Below are 19014 nucleotides of genomic sequence, written 5' to 3' on the forward strand. Positions count from 1 at the left end.
AAATATATATCCGGGCAAATCTGGAATATGTTACATATATGCAACATATATGTAACATATTCCAAATTTGCCCGGATATATCCGGATATATATTTTTTCCGTATGGGTTTAGAGCTCTGTAACTTTTTTTCTATGAGCTCTATTAAAACGACTCACAAGACCATTTTTATAGATAATTAAATTTTCTATCGAAACTGCAATTGCAAAATAAAAAAAAAAAAAATCCTGATAATTAACGGATTAAAAACAAAAAATTTTTTCATCCTAAAAACTCGATTTTTTCCCTTAAGTTTCAACCTCGATAACTTTTTTTCTATCAACTTTAAGCGTACGACACAAGAGACCTTTTTTGTAGAGAATTTAATTTCCTACAAGATAATAGAATTCAAAATTCGAAAAAAATTTTTTGACAATGTATTTTAAAGGGCAAAAGGGACCTCAGCCCCGTGCGCCAGCTCAATTTTTGAGATACAGAGCTAAAATTTAAGTACTTTTTTTTTTATTAGAGTAACTTTGCAGAAATATTTAAAAAAAAAAAAAAAAATTTTTTTTCTGACAGTCTAATATTCAAATCCAAGTAAAAAATAATTTTTAGCATTAGAATGTCGAGTAAATAATTTAAAAAATATTTTACAAAAAATATAATTTGCAATTTATATTTATTCAAGAATTCAAGTCAAAAATACTATCTACATATATATATATATACAAGACTGTTACAGCAATATATATGTGTAGCGACAATTTAAATTTGAGATAAAAATAAAACTAAAGATAACAGACGCAGAGGAAGCAGTCGGATCAACATATGTCTTCGAATATTGAATGACTTTGTCAAATAATACTCAGACACTGTATCGGGCAGACAATACAATAATTTATTTAGTTTACTGATTTATAAATCACTTTTTTACGAGAAAAAATTTAAGTGAACGATTAATTCAAAGCATTTACAAATTTCAAATTTAAAACTTTAAAAAAATTACCGGCAAGTTAATTTTGAATTTTGACATTTGAATAAAAAAAAAAGTTTTTTATATATATTTATATAAATATATAAATATAAAAGTATATATTTTTCGTTGTTGATATTAAATATATAAAAATGGGCCTAAATCCATTGACGTGGAAATTTCGTACGCTCATTTATATTTTGGCAATAGTTTTTTTCTACATATTTTTTATTTTTAAAAAAGTTCATCACGTAGTTGTTGAGGTTACTATTGAAAATACCAACCCGGTAGATGTGTGGGAGTATGTGGCAGATTTCAGTAATGTGAAGAAGTTAAATCCTACTATGTAAGTATGAATTAATACTCCGTTTTTTTGAATTTATTTGAATGCAATTGTATTTTTAAAAATTCAAATAATCATTTATTTAGAGAAAACTTTAATATTATTGATGAAACTGGAAATCTTGATCATTGGAAGTATTCTGTTCATTACAAAGAACATTTAAGTCAGTTTCCATCAATTCGTAACACAGCTCAAGGACATTATTCCATAAAACCTGATGGTAATGGTTTTCTAATTAATTCTGAACACCGGACATGTTTTTTTACGAATTATGACTGTGGTAATTATTTATTATATTTAAATTTAAAATGATACTGAATTTAGCCGCCGTCTAATAATTTTGGCTTTTTTAAAAAACGATAGATTATAAAGAAAAAATATTTAAAAAAATTGAACTTGTAGTTTAAATTTTCTATATGTGCATATTTTTAGTTTTTTTTTTCTTCAAATTTAACTGTCCTAAAAAAAATCCAAAAATTTTTAATTGTCTGCTAAATTCAGTATCATTTAAATTAAATTATTTAAGTGAATTTTTAAAAATAATATTTTTTTTTAGTTAATTCAAAATCTTCATTCAAATTTGTACCTGATGGAAGGAACACAAAATGTATTGAATATGTGGACTACGAATGTCCAATTGTTTTTTCGAAATTTTGTTACAACGAAGTTATGTTCCAACGGAATGAAATAATGAACGGACTGCAACGTCACTTTCATGTGAGGAACCGTCAAAATAATGAAAATAGAAAACAATAAGTTGTAAAAATATCCTACTTGGATGCATATTTTTGTATTTCAAAAAATTAATAATTTTCATTATCAACAATATTTTAGTCATTTTATTTATTTTTAATCGTTTTCTCTACTCTATTATCAATTCGTATTCGTAATTTTTACTATGAATACTCTGATAAGTGTATTTTAATTTTTAATTAAAAATTTTCTTATCTATCCAATCGTAGCATGTCAATTAAAATAAAAATTTTCATGATGTAATACTGATATTTAAATCTTTTCAATATGGACAGATTACAAAGTATGGATTTATTATTACACACAATGACGTTATATAACTTGACGTATTTTTTAATGGCGTTAAAGGAATAATATTCTCTAAAGTCTAAAAACAAAAATTTTAAAAAATATCTAGTGATCTTTAAAAATTGTGTGCAGTATCAAAACATCTATATGGGAATCCAGCCTAGATTTCTATGGGGGTTTCCTTATGGCGTTTTCAGATGAATTCCCACATGGTTTCCTATAGGAATATTAATAATATCTTTTATTCCTATACGTATATATAGAAGCCCAGATTCCTATATGAATTTCCCACGAAGAAATCCATATATCCAAGTTCGCCCCTGGAGGAAATTTTTCTGAATTTTCTCTGAAAAACTCAGTTCTAAAATTCTAAAGAGTTTTTCAGAGTTTTTCAGAGAAAAATCCGAAAAATTTCCACCAGGGCCTGCTTAAAAAATCCGCTTCCCATAGAACTCATTCATTTTTATAAAATCTCTATGGGAATTTATGAGAAACTATTGGATTCTATGAAATTTTCTAAACAGGGTTCCTATTTCAAGTTCTTGTATGGGAATCCAGGTACCCACTGTTGCCTATGTGAGTTTTCTGCATGGGAATTCAGATACTTATGGTTTCCTACATGGATTCTTATATAAATTCATACACTCTTATATTAACTCCTATGGATTCCCATGATATCCCATATGGATTTTTTTTAATAGGGTAATCATGTTCAAATTATAAGTGTGAATGTTGCAAATGTAAGACAATTCATAAATTTTAAATTAATTAATTAATTAAAATTAAAAAATCAAAAGCGCGTACTCTCTTAAATTAAAAAATTACCAGTTGTCACTTATTCACACTCATGTAAAAATACGTTCTCAGAAATATGTTTGAAAACTTTATATTTTTACTTAAAATTCGCTCATATAAAGTCCTCAGTAAAGTTTTATTTTTATTATCAAAATTACAAAAGTTCAAAAAAAAAAGTTCTAATCTGTATCAAGTTCAGAAGTTCCATATTTAAACTTTTTTTAAATATTTTTGGAACGAATTGTTCTTACACTGGTGCACTCATGTTCGAATTATGATACTGAAAGTAGCAGACATCAGACAATTTTGTAATTTTCATAAATAAGTCACGTATAAAATAAATAAAATTTTTTAAATATGCACTAAAAGATTTAAAAAAATTTTTTATGTGCATTTTTTAAGTGTTTTTTCTATAAATGTTTTAATTATTTATTTAAAAAAAAAAATATTTGAAAAAATTGCACCTGTAGTTTTTTAAATTTTCTACATGTGCATATTTTTAGTTTTTGTTTTTTGGTAATTGATTTGTTGAAAAAAAATCCTAAAATTTAAATGATGAAATTTTAAAAAAATGCCCACACTGATTTTTCATTCGAGTAAATACGAATTTTTTTATTTTTATTCTACTTACATTTTATTTATTTATTCAAAAATTTAAAAAAACTCCCACTTGTCAGTCACATTCACATTCAAATTTACATACATTTTAAATATTCATATATTCTTTACAAAACGTCAGTTAGGCGACATTCCGCCGGTCACAACAAGCGCGCGTATTTTTGAATCACAATCGAAATAATAATCGGTAAATACAATTTCTTAAATACCATGTGAGAAAAATAAACAAAATTTTCTATAAAATGAATAGTAATTTGAAATAAACGCCCCCTATCGTCAAGTAAAATAAACAAAACTATTGTCCAGCGAATTGTGAATTTACGAGTGTGAATGTAGCAGACAGACAAATTTAAAATTATAAATAAATAGAGTACATAATAAATAAACTAAAATTTAAAATAAATGCGCATTTAAAAAATTTAAAAATTCAAGTGTATTTTTTATGATCATCATTTTTTAAATTATTTACTCTATTTATTAATAATTTTAAATTTTTCTGACGTCTGCTACATTCACACTGATGTGAATTTTTCTAAAGTTGAATCTTGCGTGGAAGTGACTGGAACTGACCTTTAGTTTTTCATAGAAAACATTAATATCTAAAATAAAAAAACGTGTATCAAGCATAAGTATATCAGCGTGTACATACTACTCACTACGTTGTAAAAAATAAGGAGAGAGATAGCAAGTTAAATATATATTTATCACAAAGCCAAAAAGCTTTTATATTAATTAGTACCTGTTAAAAGACATTGTTTATAATTTTTTAATAATATTGCTCATATATCTGTACAAGTATATATATATAATATTTATAAATTATTCAACATGTCTGAAAAATACGACACGTGAGTTATCTTTTATTTTATCACTTCTTTGTTACACATTGTCATGTTTTTATTTAAATTCCCATGCAAGTGTTGAATATTTTAAACAATAAAAAATTTTATTTAAACATCACATGCTTGCAGTAATTAAATTATTAAGTACAATGATAAAATTGGTTATTGATTATTAAAAAAGTTTTATTGTTATTTATTTAAATAAAATTATTTTATTACAGTGGTAAAGTAAGTGATGAAAGTGGAGATGAAGACTCTACTAACCAAGCTCTCAAATTCAGACTGGTAATATTTTTATTTTGTTTAATTATCCTGACGTTGACGGGCAATTAATAATTTTTGGATTTTTTTTTAAACGTCAATTAGAAAAAAAAAAATTAAAAATAGGCATATGGAGATAATTTAAAAAATTATAAGTACCATTTTTTTATAGTCCTGAAGTTATGATCCGAAAGTCACCAGACAATCAACAATTTTTGCATTCTTTTTTACCAAGTAAATTACAAAAAGAAATGAAAAACTAAAAATATACACACGTAGAAAATTTAAAAAATTCTCTGTGGAATTTTTTAAATAATTTATCGTTTATAAAAAAATCCAAAAATTATTTGATCTCTGCTAATTTCAGTATCATAAAGTTAACAATCAACCATTTTTGGATTGATTTGTTTCGACAAGTCAATTACAAAAATAATGAAAAACTAAAAATATGCACACCTAGAAAATTGAAAAAATTCTAATTGGAATTTTTTTAAATATTTTTTTAAAAATAATTTATAGTTTTTAAAAAAATCCAAAAGTTTTTTGACGTCTGCTAACTTCAGTATCATAAAATTAACAGACAATCAACAATTATTGCATTTTTTTTTACCAAGTAAATTACAAAAAAAAATGAAATACTAAAAATATGCACTTGTAGAAAATTGAAAAATTCCAAGTGGAATTTTTTTGAATATTTTTTTAAAAATAATTTATAGTTTTTAAAAAAATCCAAAAATTATTTGACGTTTGCTACTTATGAGTGTGAATGTGTCAAAATTTTAAGTGGAATTTTTTAGGATATTTTATAGTTTTCAAAAAAATCTAAAAATTATTTGACGTCTGCTAACTTCAATATCATGAAGTCACCAGACAATCAACAATTTTTGCACCAAATAAATTTAAAAAAAACTATAAATATGCACGTGTAGAAAATTGAAAAAATTTTATGTCGAATTTTTTTTGAATAATTTATAGTTTTTGAAAAAATCTAAAAATTATTTGACGTCTGCTAACTTCAGTATCATGAAGTCACCAGACAATCAACAATTTTTGCACCAAATAAATTAAAAGAAAAAAAAAAAATTAAAAATATGCACGTAGAAAATTTAAAAAATCATTAGTGCAATTTTTTCCATATGTTTTTTTTAACAATTCATCGTATTTTAAAATTCCAAAAATTAGTAGACGTCAGCTAATTTTAGTATCGCGATAATTTTATTTAGCATCAGCTTAAATTTTTTAATTTTATTTAGTTCTTTAGATTTTAAAATATACTCATAGTTTTTTATTGAAACTAAAAATTTATAATTTATATTCATATATTTTTTAGCCTCCCATAGAAATAGGTCCAAACGAAAACCGTTTACAATATGGTTATACATTATGGTATAGTAGAAGATCTGTTGGCAAACAAAGTGATAGACGTTATGCTGAAAATTTAAAATTCATTGGACGATTTGGTAGTGTCGAACAATTTTGGTCACTCTACAGTCATTTATCAAGACCATCGGAACTCATACCTTCGTCGGATTTTCATCTATTCAAAAATGGAATAAAACCTATGTGGGAAGTATGTAAAAAAAATGACTTGGTATTTATTAATAAAGAATAATTTACTTATGAGATCTCATTAATGGTTTTTTTTTGTTAAGGATTTAGCTAATAGACAAGGTGGAAGATGGGCAGTCACATTGAGAAAAGGTTCAGTAGATCGTTGCTGGGAGAATCTTATCCTAGCGATGTTGGGAGAACAGTTTATGGTCGGTGAAGAAATATGTGGAGCTGTTGTATCTGTAAGATTTCAGGTGAATAGAAAATAAATATGATCCTGAAATTAGCAGACAATTAACACTTTGAATTTTTATAAGTAAATAATTATAAAAAAAAATCTAAATATCCGCACATGTAGAAAATTAAAAACAACCCGAGTAAAAAAAAATTTATTCATAATGAATTAAGATGTAGAATTCATCACGAAACTCAGATCGTGACACAAATATGACTTTCATCATAAATTTGCCTCAACAACTTTAATCACAACAAAATTATGGCTCAGTCTAATTTATCCAAGCGATAAATTCTTTTTCCAATCGATACTGACCTGTTAGACAGAAAGAATTTATTGAATGTTTTTTAATTTCAAAATTTGACTTAACGCTTAGTATAGTAAAAATTCAGACAAGTTCTCGCAATATCCTTCCGTCCGTTTTAAACACGGACTCAATTAATTTTAAAATCGAAACTGATTTACTTGATGGAAAAAATTTTTTAGTAATTTCTTAATCGAGAAATTTGACAAAAGGTTTAATAGTTAAAATTCGGTGAAGTTTCTATCGAAGTCATTCCACGATAAATTCAAATACGCAGTAAATTTATTTCAGAATTGATACGGATTTAACAAACGAAAAGTTGAAGTAAATTCATGATAAAAGTCATATTTGTGTTACGATCTAAGTTCCGTCATGAAATTCAGATCTAAATTCATTATGAATGAAATTTTTTTTTCCACGGATGGGTGCAATTATTTAAAATATTTTTTTTTTATAATTTATCGTTTAGAAAAAATTCCAAAAATTATTGAACGTTGGCTAAATTCAGTATCATAAATAAATGATTTATTTATTTGCCCGTGTAAAAAATTCGTTTCAAAAAGTTTCCGAAAAAGTTTGATATGTGGAATTTCTAAACTTAAAAGTTCAAAAACTTTTTATGACGAGCTCTTGAAATCGATCAGAACACTACTTTTTTAAGAGCTTGAATTAAAATGTAAATAACTAGAAAACAATGGGGAATTCTAAAAAACTTTACTGATAATAATTTGTAGAGAATAAAATTGTCAACAAAAAAGACCCTATAACATTTTGTGATCAGTCTGATAGTTTCGCTGGAAAAGTAAAAAGATCTCCAATTTTACTTCGAGCTCTACTTTTGAACCGATGGATTTATCAAAAAATCAAAAGAGACCTCTTTTGTAGAGCGTTTAATTTTCTAAAAATATGTATGAGTCTATTCGATCTATTGATTTGTTCACGAGTTAAAAATATTCAGTTAAAAAAAAAATTTTCCCGTGTTATTTAAATGGGAAATCGAATTTTTCACTGAGCTGGGTCTGTAATCGACATAGAATATTTTTTCATGCGCAAAAATTTTTTTTGTGTGTTGGACTATGATTTTTTCCACATGCACTTAAGGGGATACGGTACCGGACCTCTTTCTCACATTCAGAAAAATAAACGGGACTGTCTTTGTTGCACTCGTAGAGTAAATGAGAATTTTAAAACAATTTTTCTCGGAGACGAATTAGAATTTTTGAAAATACGAAATTTCTAGCTCTTTGTTAAGGCTTTAAAAGACGCTAAAAACTCTCTATTTTAGGTTTCTAATGTTTGTCCGTAAATTAAATTGAATTGAAATTCGGTAACCCCTTAAAAAAAAAATGTTGCTCCAAAATGACGCACCCTAATATACATATAAACTTTTTAACTAATAGTATTTTTGAAATATACTAGATAAATTATGATAGATTATGGCAATTCTTTGAAAATTCTACCATGAGGACAAACGCAAAATACAGAGTTCTCTGAAATCTACTAAAAGTTCAAAAAAAGTTCCACTCGTGTCCTAGTGCGTCTCAAGTTTAGAAGTTCCAAAATCGAACTTTTTTTTACAACGAATTTTTTTTACACGGATAAGGTTTCAATTGTAATTCAAAATAAAAAATTGGTTTTGTTGTTTACAGGAAGACAAAGTATGTGTATGGAATAAAACCTCGTCGGATACAGCAACGACCGGTCGTATTAAAGAAACTCTTCGACGTGTACTACAGTTACCTTCTGATACATTAATGGATTATAAACCGCATAATGAAAGACTTAAACACGCAATTATTAAAAGCCAAAGTGATGGGACAGTTAAACAAACTTTTTAAAAGTTTTGTTCAACGACTGATAATAGGACATGATCATAAAAATTTAACTTCGAAATGTATTAAGTATTTTTTTTTCTATTTTATAAACTTATTAATAAATTAATGTCAAAATTAATCGCCAAAATTTATTGAACTCGTCATTCTTATTCATATTTATTATTTTTTTAGATTTCAAGTTTTCGTAAAAAATTAAAATTAAAAATAAAAACATTGTGATGTCAAGAAATAAATACGCAGATATTCTATAGCGCACAGCGTATTACTGTTGAGCACAAAAAATTTGAAAAAAAAATTTGTTATGACCTTTATATAAAAAAAAAAAAATGGAAACAGTATATATTGATTTTGTAAAATTTTAAAAAATCTTTTTATTTCAGATAAAAATAAAAAATAAAATATAAAAAAAACATGTATTTTATAAATAAATATTTTTTATTTTATCGTAATTAATGTAATTTTAAGTGTAATCTGCAATTTTATTTATTAATTGCACGACACTAAAGTTAATATTTCATAAATTATCATTTCTTTTGTTACAATTTCATTAAAGACATTAAATTACAGAGAAGAAAAAGTCATTTCTTTACAGATATATATTTATATCAGAATTAATTATTTAAATATATTTACAAAATAAGTAAATATAGAATACCACGATTCATTATTAAATTAATAAGCGTGATTTTTTATGTAATAAATAAAAAAATATTATATATAGTTATTATATATTCAAATAAGTGAAAGGAAACGGCACGAAATTCTATCTATATATTTTTACAGACTAGTATTGAAAGAAAAAAATGTTGTGTAATGAAAAAAAAAGAAAGATAATACGTAATATCACTTTAAAACAATTCTTACGTAAATTGTGCGTTTTTATCAATAATTACGTTTAAATTTATCTCATGAGTTATTAATTTTTCCGTCAGATGTTTATTAATGGTTACAATCTTAAAATTATGATTGTAACCAATCCTGTAAAAAAATTAAAAAAAATATTTAGTAGTAGATATTTATAAATTAAGGACATTCTCAGTCAGTGCCCCCCTCACTTTTTAAAAATATTCAATGAACTTGAGCTGTCATAACAGTATTAAAATTTTATTAATTAATTAAAAAAATTAAAGCATTAATTGAAAAAAAGACAACGCAGTTACAATTTTGCCGAGATGTAGAATTTTTAAAAAATTACTGATAGTTTTTATCAATTGGGAATTAAACGAAATTAAGTAAATAAATTTGAGCTTCAAAAATTTGACCCCGTGTAAAAAAAAATTGCAAAAAAGTTCCGCATGTGGAAGTTCTAAACATGAGACAGATTAGAACTTCGAATGGAACTTTTTTGGAACGTTAGTAATTTTGATGGTAAAAAAAAAAAGTTTTTATGAGCAAATTTAGAGTAAAAAAAGGACGTTCTTGAAAATTTTTTGGAATTTTTTATGGTCATTCCAAAAAAGTTTCAGAATCACCACTTTTGACTTTTTTTTATAGAACTAAAATAGACGTTCCAAAAACATTCAAAAAAAGTTCCAGAATCACCACTTTTGACTTTTATGGACTAAAAAAAGGGTTCCAAAAACTTTCCAAAATCATTACTTTTGCATCTTTTTTAGAATAAAGACGTTCCAGAAACATGCCAAAATAGTTCAAAAATCACTACTTTTGAATTTTTTATAGAACAAAAAAAACGTCCATAAAAAATTCCAAAAAAGTTCCACGAACGTCGTTTTTTGACTCTAAATTCGCTCATAAAAACTTTTTTTACCATCAAAATGACTAACGTTCCATTCGAAGTTCTAATCTGTCTAATGTTTAGAAGTTCCATATGCGGAAATTTTTTGGAATCTTTTTGGAACAAATTTTTTTCACATGGGACATTCAAAATTCAAATGTTGACATGAAGATTTTTACTGAAATTTATTTTCCAAGTTTTGTTGAGCTCCTAATTAGTGGTGACCACAAATTTTTGAAACTGAAATTCCCTGAATTTTCCAGGTATTACAGTCAAATAATCGAAAAATTCCCTGACCAGAAATATTTTTATAATTCAAAATAAAATGGTATGAGTCAGTTCGATAAATAATCAATAATTGTCGTTAAATGAAACTTTATTTTATTCTTCGTCAATGTTCATAGGTTTTTTTTATTTGTTAAATGAATAATTTGTTATTTTCTAATTTAAATCTGTTTTTATATAACTGACTCTATAATAAAATATGAATAAACTTTTCATTTTCACTAGAATAAATTTCATGAATAAAAATATTTCATAGAAAATTAATAAAAGATTAATCAAGTACGCGAATAATAAATATAGTGAAGCTCAATACTTAAATACTTATGTATACTTTTAATGTTTTTGATTTTTTAACATCAATATGCATGTTAATGACTTGAAGATGCCGACGATTGGTTTCTACTAACAATTTTTAATTCCAACCGCTTTATTTTTTCGCTATTGAAATCAAATTCTAAAATTTTTTTTCAAAATGATATTAAAATCGCATCGACAAAAAAAAAATTATCGGAATTTTTCAGTCAAAAATAAAGAAAGTAAAAAATTTTTCCAGCTTTGTGACGAAATTTCCTGACTTTTCCAGTATATTTACAATTCCCTGAGATTTTTAGATTTTCCAGAAATGTGGCCACAATGTAATTGAAATTGACTGAATAATTTTTTCTGCCCTCCGGCCGGAAAGTGGCAACTTTCGGGCCGCTGCCCTGAACGAAGTTGCAACTTTCCGGCTTCGTCGAGCAGAAAAATAGTATACGCACCTTGGCCAGTAAAAAAGAAAGCCTCAGACCACATGTTTGTCAGCCTCGGCTTCGCCTCGGCCAACAATTACATGTGATCTGAGACTTTTCTTATTTTACTGGCCTAGGTATGTAATATACTATTTTTTAAATCTGTCTTGGCGAAATTGTAACTGCGTTGCTTCTTTTTCAGTTAATTTTTTAACTTTTTTTTAATTGATTATCAAAATTTTAATTCGGTCATTACAATTAAAAATCATTGAATATTTAAAAAAAGTGGGGACACTTTCGGAGAATGCCCTTAAAAAATATATAAATATTTTTAAAAAAATAGTTACCTAACACAAAAGATAATATAAGTTTGAAATTAATTGACAAATGAAGATACTCAGGTATGCTCAAACTTTGTTCACCTTGAGTAGGCAAAAGTAGTCCAATTATACAAATAATTCCAGCAACAAGTGCTATATAATTTGTTCCCCCTAAAAAAAAAAAAATAATAAAGTATTTTAAAAATATAAAATTGATTAAGGAAGAGACCCATTACCTGATCAGGGAACTAGTACCCGACGACTCACGTATTTGTACATCTATATTTACTAAATACTAAGTACAGATATACTGATACATAGAGTGATCGGGTACTAGGTCTTTTGCCTCATAAAAAGCTCATTAAAAATTAAAAAAAAAAAAAAAACATACTTTCTATTGTCCGTGATTGAGAAGCTAAAGAATAATTCCTTTGCTGCCTATTTTCATTGAGAGGTAACTGTTGGAACATATCAGGATCCGGAGTTCCTCTTCCTGTATCACAGGCCCCTGGTAATAATTTTGCTTCAACATCTCTTTTTCCTATGACCTTTTAACACGAGATATCAATATAAATTTATTATTTTTATAAAATAATTGAAATCCTATTATAATTCACTTAGTTTTTTATTTTTGAAGAATTTAATAATAACAATTCTATATAAAACAACTTAGCTACGCATAGCGCTGCCAAATTTATTATTTATTCTTTTATATTTTTTCTATTTCTAAAGCTCGTTTCTGATTGGCCACTTTGACTATTTAAAAAGTCCCACAATATTCGAAATTAAGAAATATTATTCAGGAACTTTATGCTCAGAATAATCTTCTCAATCTAAATTTCCCCGGTGTAAAACTATATATATATATATATACATAATTAGATATAAAACTTAAGACTTTGAACTAACTATTAAATGAAAACATAAAACTATAAAAAACTACAAATTAAAGTCAAGGTTTTTCCACTGATACCAAATTAAATTTATTTTATTTTTATTATCATAGGAAACATGACATGGGCTAAATTTTCTAAACTAATAATTATATATATTCAGTCATGTTCAGTGACAATAATTAAAACATTAATTTATCTAAAGAAAATAAATACGATCGTCTTTTTTCCCGCGTAATTTAAATGTAACTCGAATTATATAGATAAATCTATTTATCTCAATACTTGGCAATAAAAAAGAGTTTAAACTATGAAAAGGCACAAATTCAACTCAAGATACCAAATTTAATATCATTAACTAATTCTATCATAGAGATTTGACTAAAACAAAATTTTCCTTATTTTCTAATAATAAAGACGATCAACCTGCAGTCACTACTGCCTCAATATTACTATTAAATTTATAAAATACGCAGAAAAAAAGGATTTCTTGCCGCAAAAAATTTTAATTTGCACCAAGAAATTTTATGCATTATCAATTAAATACAAAAATTGTCTTGGGGTGAGAAAAGATTTTTTTGGTCAAGAAATAATTCCTTGCACCAAGTAATTTTTTCTAGTTCTAAATAAATTTTTGTTTTCAATTCATAATGCAAAAAATTTATTGGGGTAAGTAAAAATTTTCTTTAGGCGAGTAAAGATTTTTTGTGTCAATGAATCCTTTTTTTTCTATGCGCACTTTTTTGGCATTGAGAAGCTTTCTAAAATCAAAAGGGAGTATAAAAATCTGTCATTTTGGAATAAGTAACGCGATATAAATAATATAGCTATATATTCAGTGACATTCAGTCATATTTAGTGACAGAATAATTAAAGTATTAATTTGTTTAAAGAAAATAAATACGATCGTCTTTTTTCCCGCGTAATTTAAATGTAATTCGAATGATATAGATAAATCTATTTATCTCAATACTTGGGAATTAAAAAGAGTTTAAAGTATGAAAAGGCACAAATTCAAGTCAAGACCTATCTAATGATACCAATTTCAATAACATTAACTAATTCTATCATATAGATATGGCGGGAACAAAATTTTCCTTATTCTCTTAATAATATAGATTATGACTAAAAATTAAATATAATTTATAAGAATATAAATTTTTCTTTACTAGAAGTGGTTCAAAAAAATATGAGTGTGAATGTAGCAGACATGAGACAATTTATAAATTTTAAATAAATTGAAATAATGAAACTTTTAAAAATTCCACGTACTGATTTTTCATTGATCTAAATACTAAATATTTATTTAAAAATGTTTTTAATTCTCACTTGTCAGTTACATTCACACTCATTAAAAAAATATATATTATAAATTAATTACTTGTTTTGTCGGGTGTTCTTGCATTTGAATTCTAAATTTATCTACTACATTGCAATTAGCAACCAGGAGAGCAGTATGTCTTACAACAATGTCCACACAGCATCTTGATTTTATTGTTCCCTCAGGATCAACAACTTTGTATTTGTTTGGAGAAGTACTTAAAACTAAACAAGTCAAAATATTTTAAAAATAATATGAAAAATTATGATCCAGAAGTTAACAGACAACCGGAAACTTTCGGATTTTTTTTTTACCAGAGAATTACAAAAAAAAAAAAAAACTAAAAATATGCACATGTAGAAAATATAAAAAACTATGGGTGCAATTTATTTGAATATTTTTTTTTTTAATGATTTATAGTTTAAAAAAAAATCCATAAATTATCAGATGTCGGCCAACTTCCGTTTCATAGAAAAATTGCAAATAAAATAATAAATAATAAATGAGTTTGAATTTAGCAGACGTCAGATAAATTTAAAATTATAAATGAATGGAGTAAATAATTAAGGGGGATAGCCACTGTGAAATTTCAAAAAAAAAATTTTTTTTTTTTTTTCATTAAATCATAGTTTTTATGTTCAAAAATATGTATCTAGAGTTTTATATAAAAATTCCGAATATTTTTTAAGTTATATTCATTTTTGTGACAGTGCATCAACTGACCGTTGCATCGACTAAAAACTTTAAACGCGTTTTTCTCGAAACTACTTTTTTTGAACTGGTGGCATCTGTAATTTGCATAAATATCAACCGATTCGCAACTTATTTTTTTTGCCGTATTCGTCTATTCAGTAGCTAAAGTTGCACTTAGGGGATTTTGAAAATTTTGATTTTTAAGATTTTTTAGGGCTGTTTGAATCCAAAAAAATGAGAAAAAATAACGAAAAAATTTTTAATATGTCGCCATTTTTTTTCAAATCCAAATTTTCAAAATCCCTTATGTGCAACGATAACCACATGCATACAGATTACAACGCCGTTTGGTTTTTTTGTTTCTGATAATCCGTTTTTCAGTTAGAGATGACACCGTGGTGGGGGAAATTTTTTTGGTGCTCCACAAAAATGCTTATAACTTTGTAACAACATGATATTTTTTAATGAAAATTTAGGAGAATTATCTTCAATGTATACTTTAGAAAACAAAAAAAACGATCCCCAAATTCCTTTATTATTCCAGTCAAAAAAATTCCCGAAAATCACCTATTTTTTCAATCCTCACAGTGGCTATCTTCCTTAAAACAATAATGTACATAAAAAAATGCACTTATTAATTTTCAAATTTTTTAAATGCGCATTTTTAAAAATTTTATTTTATTAATTATTTACTCTATTTATTAATAATTTTAAATTTGTCTGATGTCTGCTACATTTATACTCATAATAATAAATAAATTTTAAAAATTACCTTTGAATTTGACTGGAAATTCATAAGGATTATAAAGTGTCAGGACTTGTTTATGTGTCGATTGATCATCTAAATAGAAGGTAATACTCTGCGGAAATACAAAAACAGGAAATTTTCTTGGTGTACGTAATGAATGCATATCCACTGTGTAGTTTAAAATTTATAAATTCCATACACCTAAAAAAATATTATTTTTTATTATTAATAATTATTTATTTAAATAAATCAAAATTAATTGTCTGCAGCACAAAATATTTTTAATTTAAAATTTAATAAAAAAGTAAAATTAAAATTAAAAACAAAGAAAAAAGATATACCTGATTGTTTATATTGAACTTGATAAACTCATATATCGAATTTTAATATTCGATGTAAATTAAATGATTAGAAATTTTTTTTAGGATGTAAATAATTAAAATATGTTTGTTAGTTAGTTATTGTAAAAAGTTACTTAAAAAATCCACTTATTTTATGTAAATTTAAAAAAAATAATTTATTTTGGTTCATTTTATCGTCATACAAGTCACAACATTACTTTGTATGCTTTGTACTGATCATCACAAAAATATATATGTATATATGATATAAAATCCATGTTTGTATAGTATACGTGTGTTGTATAACGTCACAAATATTATACAAAAAAATGCTTTTTATTTTATCCGTAGGTCGTGATAATCGTCATAGATGTCGTTACTTGTCAAAAAAAAAAAATATAAATATATATAAATATCACTGACAAGTGGGAATTTTTAAACTTTTTGAATAAATAAATAAAAATACAAAAATTCGTGTTTAGATAAATGAATAATCACTACGCGCATTTTTTTAAACTTCACTATTTTTATTTATTTATTTAAAATTTAAAAAATGTCTCGTCTGCTACATTCACTGATCGTATAAAATTTATGATCTGAATTTGGTCGGGTCTAATAATTTTTTGGATTTTTTTCAAAACGATAAATTAAAAAAAAAGAGAATTTCAAATAATTGCAGCTATGGTTGTTTGAATTTTCTATGTGCGCATTAGGGTGATTCAAAAAACAAACAAATTTTTTTTTTTTCTTCCAAACAGGTTCAAAAGTTTCGTTTAGATAAAAAAAGACGCCTGTGAAAATGAGAGCTCTTAATATTAATATTAACATTGTCCGCATTGCACTTTTCTATTTCCCATAAGAATAACATGGGAAAAATTTTTTTTTATGTCTTCTGATTTTTATAAGGAGCTAACGATGCGTCATAGGAATAATTGACAGACATATTTTTGTAGGAAATTGAATGCTCTACAAAAAAAGATTCTTATCATTTTTTGCGGAATTCTATTTTTTCAAAAGTTATTTGAGGTTGAAGTCGAATTCATATTAAATTTTGAGTTTTTCTTACTTTTCCGGCGAAACTATCAGACCTATTACAAAATATTATCGAACCTTTTTTGTAGACAATTTTATTCCCTAGAAGTTATACCAAATAAAGTTTTTTCGAATTCCGCATTGTTTTCTAGTTATTTTCATTTTAATGTCATGCTCATAAAAAAAATATTATTCTGATCGATTTTAAGAGACGTCTCATAAATTGGGTCATAAGGTTCCCTTTAAAAATCCTCATTTTAGTTATAAAATTTATTACAAAACATAAATACTGATTGATTAATCATGAAATTATTGCTTGATGCAATTAACATTATATTTTATCCTCAACTAGTCTTAATGGTAGCGCAGGTCTTCAACCTATTCTGAAATATGTCTCATAATAGGGACTTTTACCTTAAAAATGATTCAACAAATGTTTTAGAATCAACAACTTCTATGGATCATAATCCGCCAGTTGGTATAGTCAAGGACCAGTACCAAGAGGCTCAACAAGCAACATGGTCTTGACCAAAATTCAAAGCAGAGTCTTGAATCGTCAAAATATTTCAGCTACTGCATCTACTGGTGCACACTGCAGTGTACATATATACCAGGACAACTGATTCAGCTCGGTGGAATAATCACCGTTACTAATGAACGGTTTACGGTGTTGGGGCTTGTAGGGCAAGACATGAGTGGTCAAGTCTACCAGGTGCAAAGTCTCAACACATCAGAGAAGAGCTGTTAAAGTCGTGGAATTATCTCGAATGGGCGAAGAATTCAAGCGAAGTGCACAATAGAAGAAATAATATATATCTTCGAGTGGAAACCCTCCCTCGACTCCACTACAAAAAGCTTCGACACTATCGTTTTAACCAAGCCCAAGTTCAGCGGTTGTCAACAACGACAGATCTGATAATTCAATCGCTGAATCGTCACCTGCATTATCTTTGACGAGATCGAACACGGTAAAAAGAAAACAGGAATAATTGCTGTTATGTTGCTATAAAGTTTTAATTAGAATTAATTGTTTTTTGAAAGTTCAAGTTTATTTTCAAAGATAAATTATTTATTGAACTATTAATAATACATATTAATGTCTTGATGAAATAGAGGATAAACTATAGTACAATCCAATAATGTAATTGTCACTTTGTCAAATGAATTTAACATTTCTGAGATATGTATCTTGCCAGGAACACTTCACAGCGGCTGGGCGCGATCTCGTGGCGAGCGTCGAACTATAGATAGATAGATAGATAAATAAATTTATTTGATCTTGGACTCGAGACTCCCTCAAGACCATCAATATTACAAAATTGAACAAATTTTATACATAGAATACAGCACTTTTTAATAATATAAGTAACAATATAAAATAATAGTAACTAATTAACTAATTAATCTTATGATTTACTGATTTACACTTTCCATATAGTAATTAAAACAGGCATTACGGAATTCTTCAAAATTATTTAACGTAGTAATATTAGCTGGTAAGGAATTCCAGACACGTGTACCATGAACAAGAAAACAATTTTCATACATACTACAATTAAATCTAGGTAATCGTAAATAATCATCTCTTACATCTCCTCTTCGCAACGCAACAGGTAAAAACTCTAAATTACTTCTAAATAATTGCCGATAATTTAATCGAATTTCCTTATAAAAAAGACAAGCTAGAAAGTAATCTCTTCTTGATTTCAAGTTCAACCACCCTAGCTTAATATAGTAGGGTGTAACATGTTCAAATTTTGATATTCTGAAAATATATCTAACACAACAATTTACTTTCCGTTGCAATCTGAGTTGTAGTTTATTTGAAATATTAGTATATGCTGCACTGCAGTAATCAAATATTGGAAAGATCAGAGTAGTAACAAGTTTTATTCTCAGCTGTTCACTAAAAATTTCATTATTAATTTTTAATTGCGCTAAAGTTCTCATCGCACGACAACACTGACTTGCAACCTGACTTTCCCATAAAATAGTATTGTCAATCATGATGCCTAAATATTTTACAGTTTTTTTCATATTGAATAACACAATCTTTAACAACAATGCTATTTGCATATTTACAATCATCACAATTAACCTTTACTCTACTCCCAAATATTGCAGCTTTCGTTTTCAACGC

The 19014-nt window shown here is 26.2% G+C and overlaps 3 protein-coding genes across 4 annotated transcripts; 2 read left to right on the plus strand and 1 right to left on the minus strand.

Moving 5' to 3' along the window:
- The first annotated feature begins 777 nt into the window (after positions 1-777).
- Positions 778-2247, plus strand: LOC130675584 (uncharacterized). Its single transcript, XM_057481356.1, has 3 exons — positions 778-1299; positions 1383-1576; positions 1853-2247. Exons 1-3 carry the CDS (start codon positions 1106-1108, stop codon positions 2050-2052), a joined length of 588 nt encoding a protein of 195 aa, XP_057337339.1. The 5' UTR covers positions 778-1105; the 3' UTR covers positions 2053-2247.
- A 2042-nt stretch (positions 2248-4289) lies between these two features.
- Positions 4290-9134, plus strand: LOC130675914 (eukaryotic translation initiation factor 4E type 2). Of its 2 annotated transcripts, none has more exons than XM_057481815.1 (6): positions 4290-4598; positions 4814-4877; positions 6184-6423; positions 6506-6658; positions 8593-8844; positions 8950-9134. In XM_057481815.1, exons 1-5 carry the CDS (start codon positions 4579-4581, stop codon positions 8779-8781), a joined length of 666 nt encoding a protein of 221 aa, XP_057337798.1. In that variant the 5' UTR covers positions 4290-4578; the 3' UTR covers positions 8782-8844; positions 8950-9134. The 2 variants fall into 2 exon arrangements, with proteins under 2 accessions (XP_057337798.1, XP_057337797.1); XM_057481814.1 differs by having other exon boundaries at positions 4291-4598; positions 8593-8837.
- Positions 9135-9420: 286 nt separating this feature from the next.
- Positions 9421-16080, minus strand: LOC130675915 (motile sperm domain-containing protein 1-like). Its single transcript, XM_057481816.1, has 6 exons — positions 15843-16080; positions 15526-15702; positions 14121-14284; positions 12238-12394; positions 11874-12017; positions 9421-9756 (listed from the first exon to the last, which is right to left on the minus strand). Exons 2-6 carry the CDS (start codon positions 15662-15664, stop codon positions 9725-9727), a joined length of 636 nt encoding a protein of 211 aa, XP_057337799.1. The 5' UTR covers positions 15665-15702; positions 15843-16080; the 3' UTR covers positions 9421-9724.
- Positions 16081-19014: the final 2934 nt, after the last annotated feature.

This window comes from Microplitis mediator, chromosome 10 (genome assembly GCF_029852145.1).
Source record: "Microplitis mediator isolate UGA2020A chromosome 10, iyMicMedi2.1, whole genome shotgun sequence".
Classification (NCBI taxonomy): Eukaryota; Metazoa; Arthropoda; class Insecta; order Hymenoptera; family Braconidae; genus Microplitis; species Microplitis mediator.

Coding starts and splice junctions, on each gene's coding strand:
- LOC130675584 (XM_057481356.1), top strand. CDS start 1,106: ATGGGCCTAAATCCATTGACGTGGAAATTTCGTACGCTCATTTATATT. Junction 1,300..1,382: donor AAGAAGTTAAATCCTACTAT/GTAAGTATGAAT, acceptor TCATTTATTTAG/AGAAAACTTTAATATTATTG. Junction 1,577..1,852: donor TTTTACGAATTATGACTGTG/GTAATTATTTAT, acceptor ATTTTTTTTTAG/TTAATTCAAAATCTTCATTC.
- LOC130675914 (XM_057481815.1), top strand. CDS start 4,579: ATGTCTGAAAAATACGACAC. Junction 6,424..6,505: donor GAATAAAACCTATGTGGGAA/GTATGTAAAAAA, acceptor TTTTTTGTTAAG/GATTTAGCTAATAGACAAGG. Junction 6,659..8,592: donor TTGTATCTGTAAGATTTCAG/GTGAATAGAAAA, acceptor TGTTGTTTACAG/GAAGACAAAGTATGTGTATG.
- LOC130675915 (XM_057481816.1), bottom strand. CDS start 15,664: ATGCATTCATTACGTACACCAAGAAAATTTCCTGTTTTTGTATTTCCG. Junction 12,395..14,120: donor AAGAACACCCGACAAAACAA/GTAATTAATTTA, acceptor TCGTGTTAAAAG/GTCATAGGAAAAAGAGATGT. Junction 12,018..12,237: donor TCAATCACGGACAATAGAAA/GTATGTTTTTTT, acceptor TTTTTTTTTTAG/GGGGAACAAATTATATAGCA.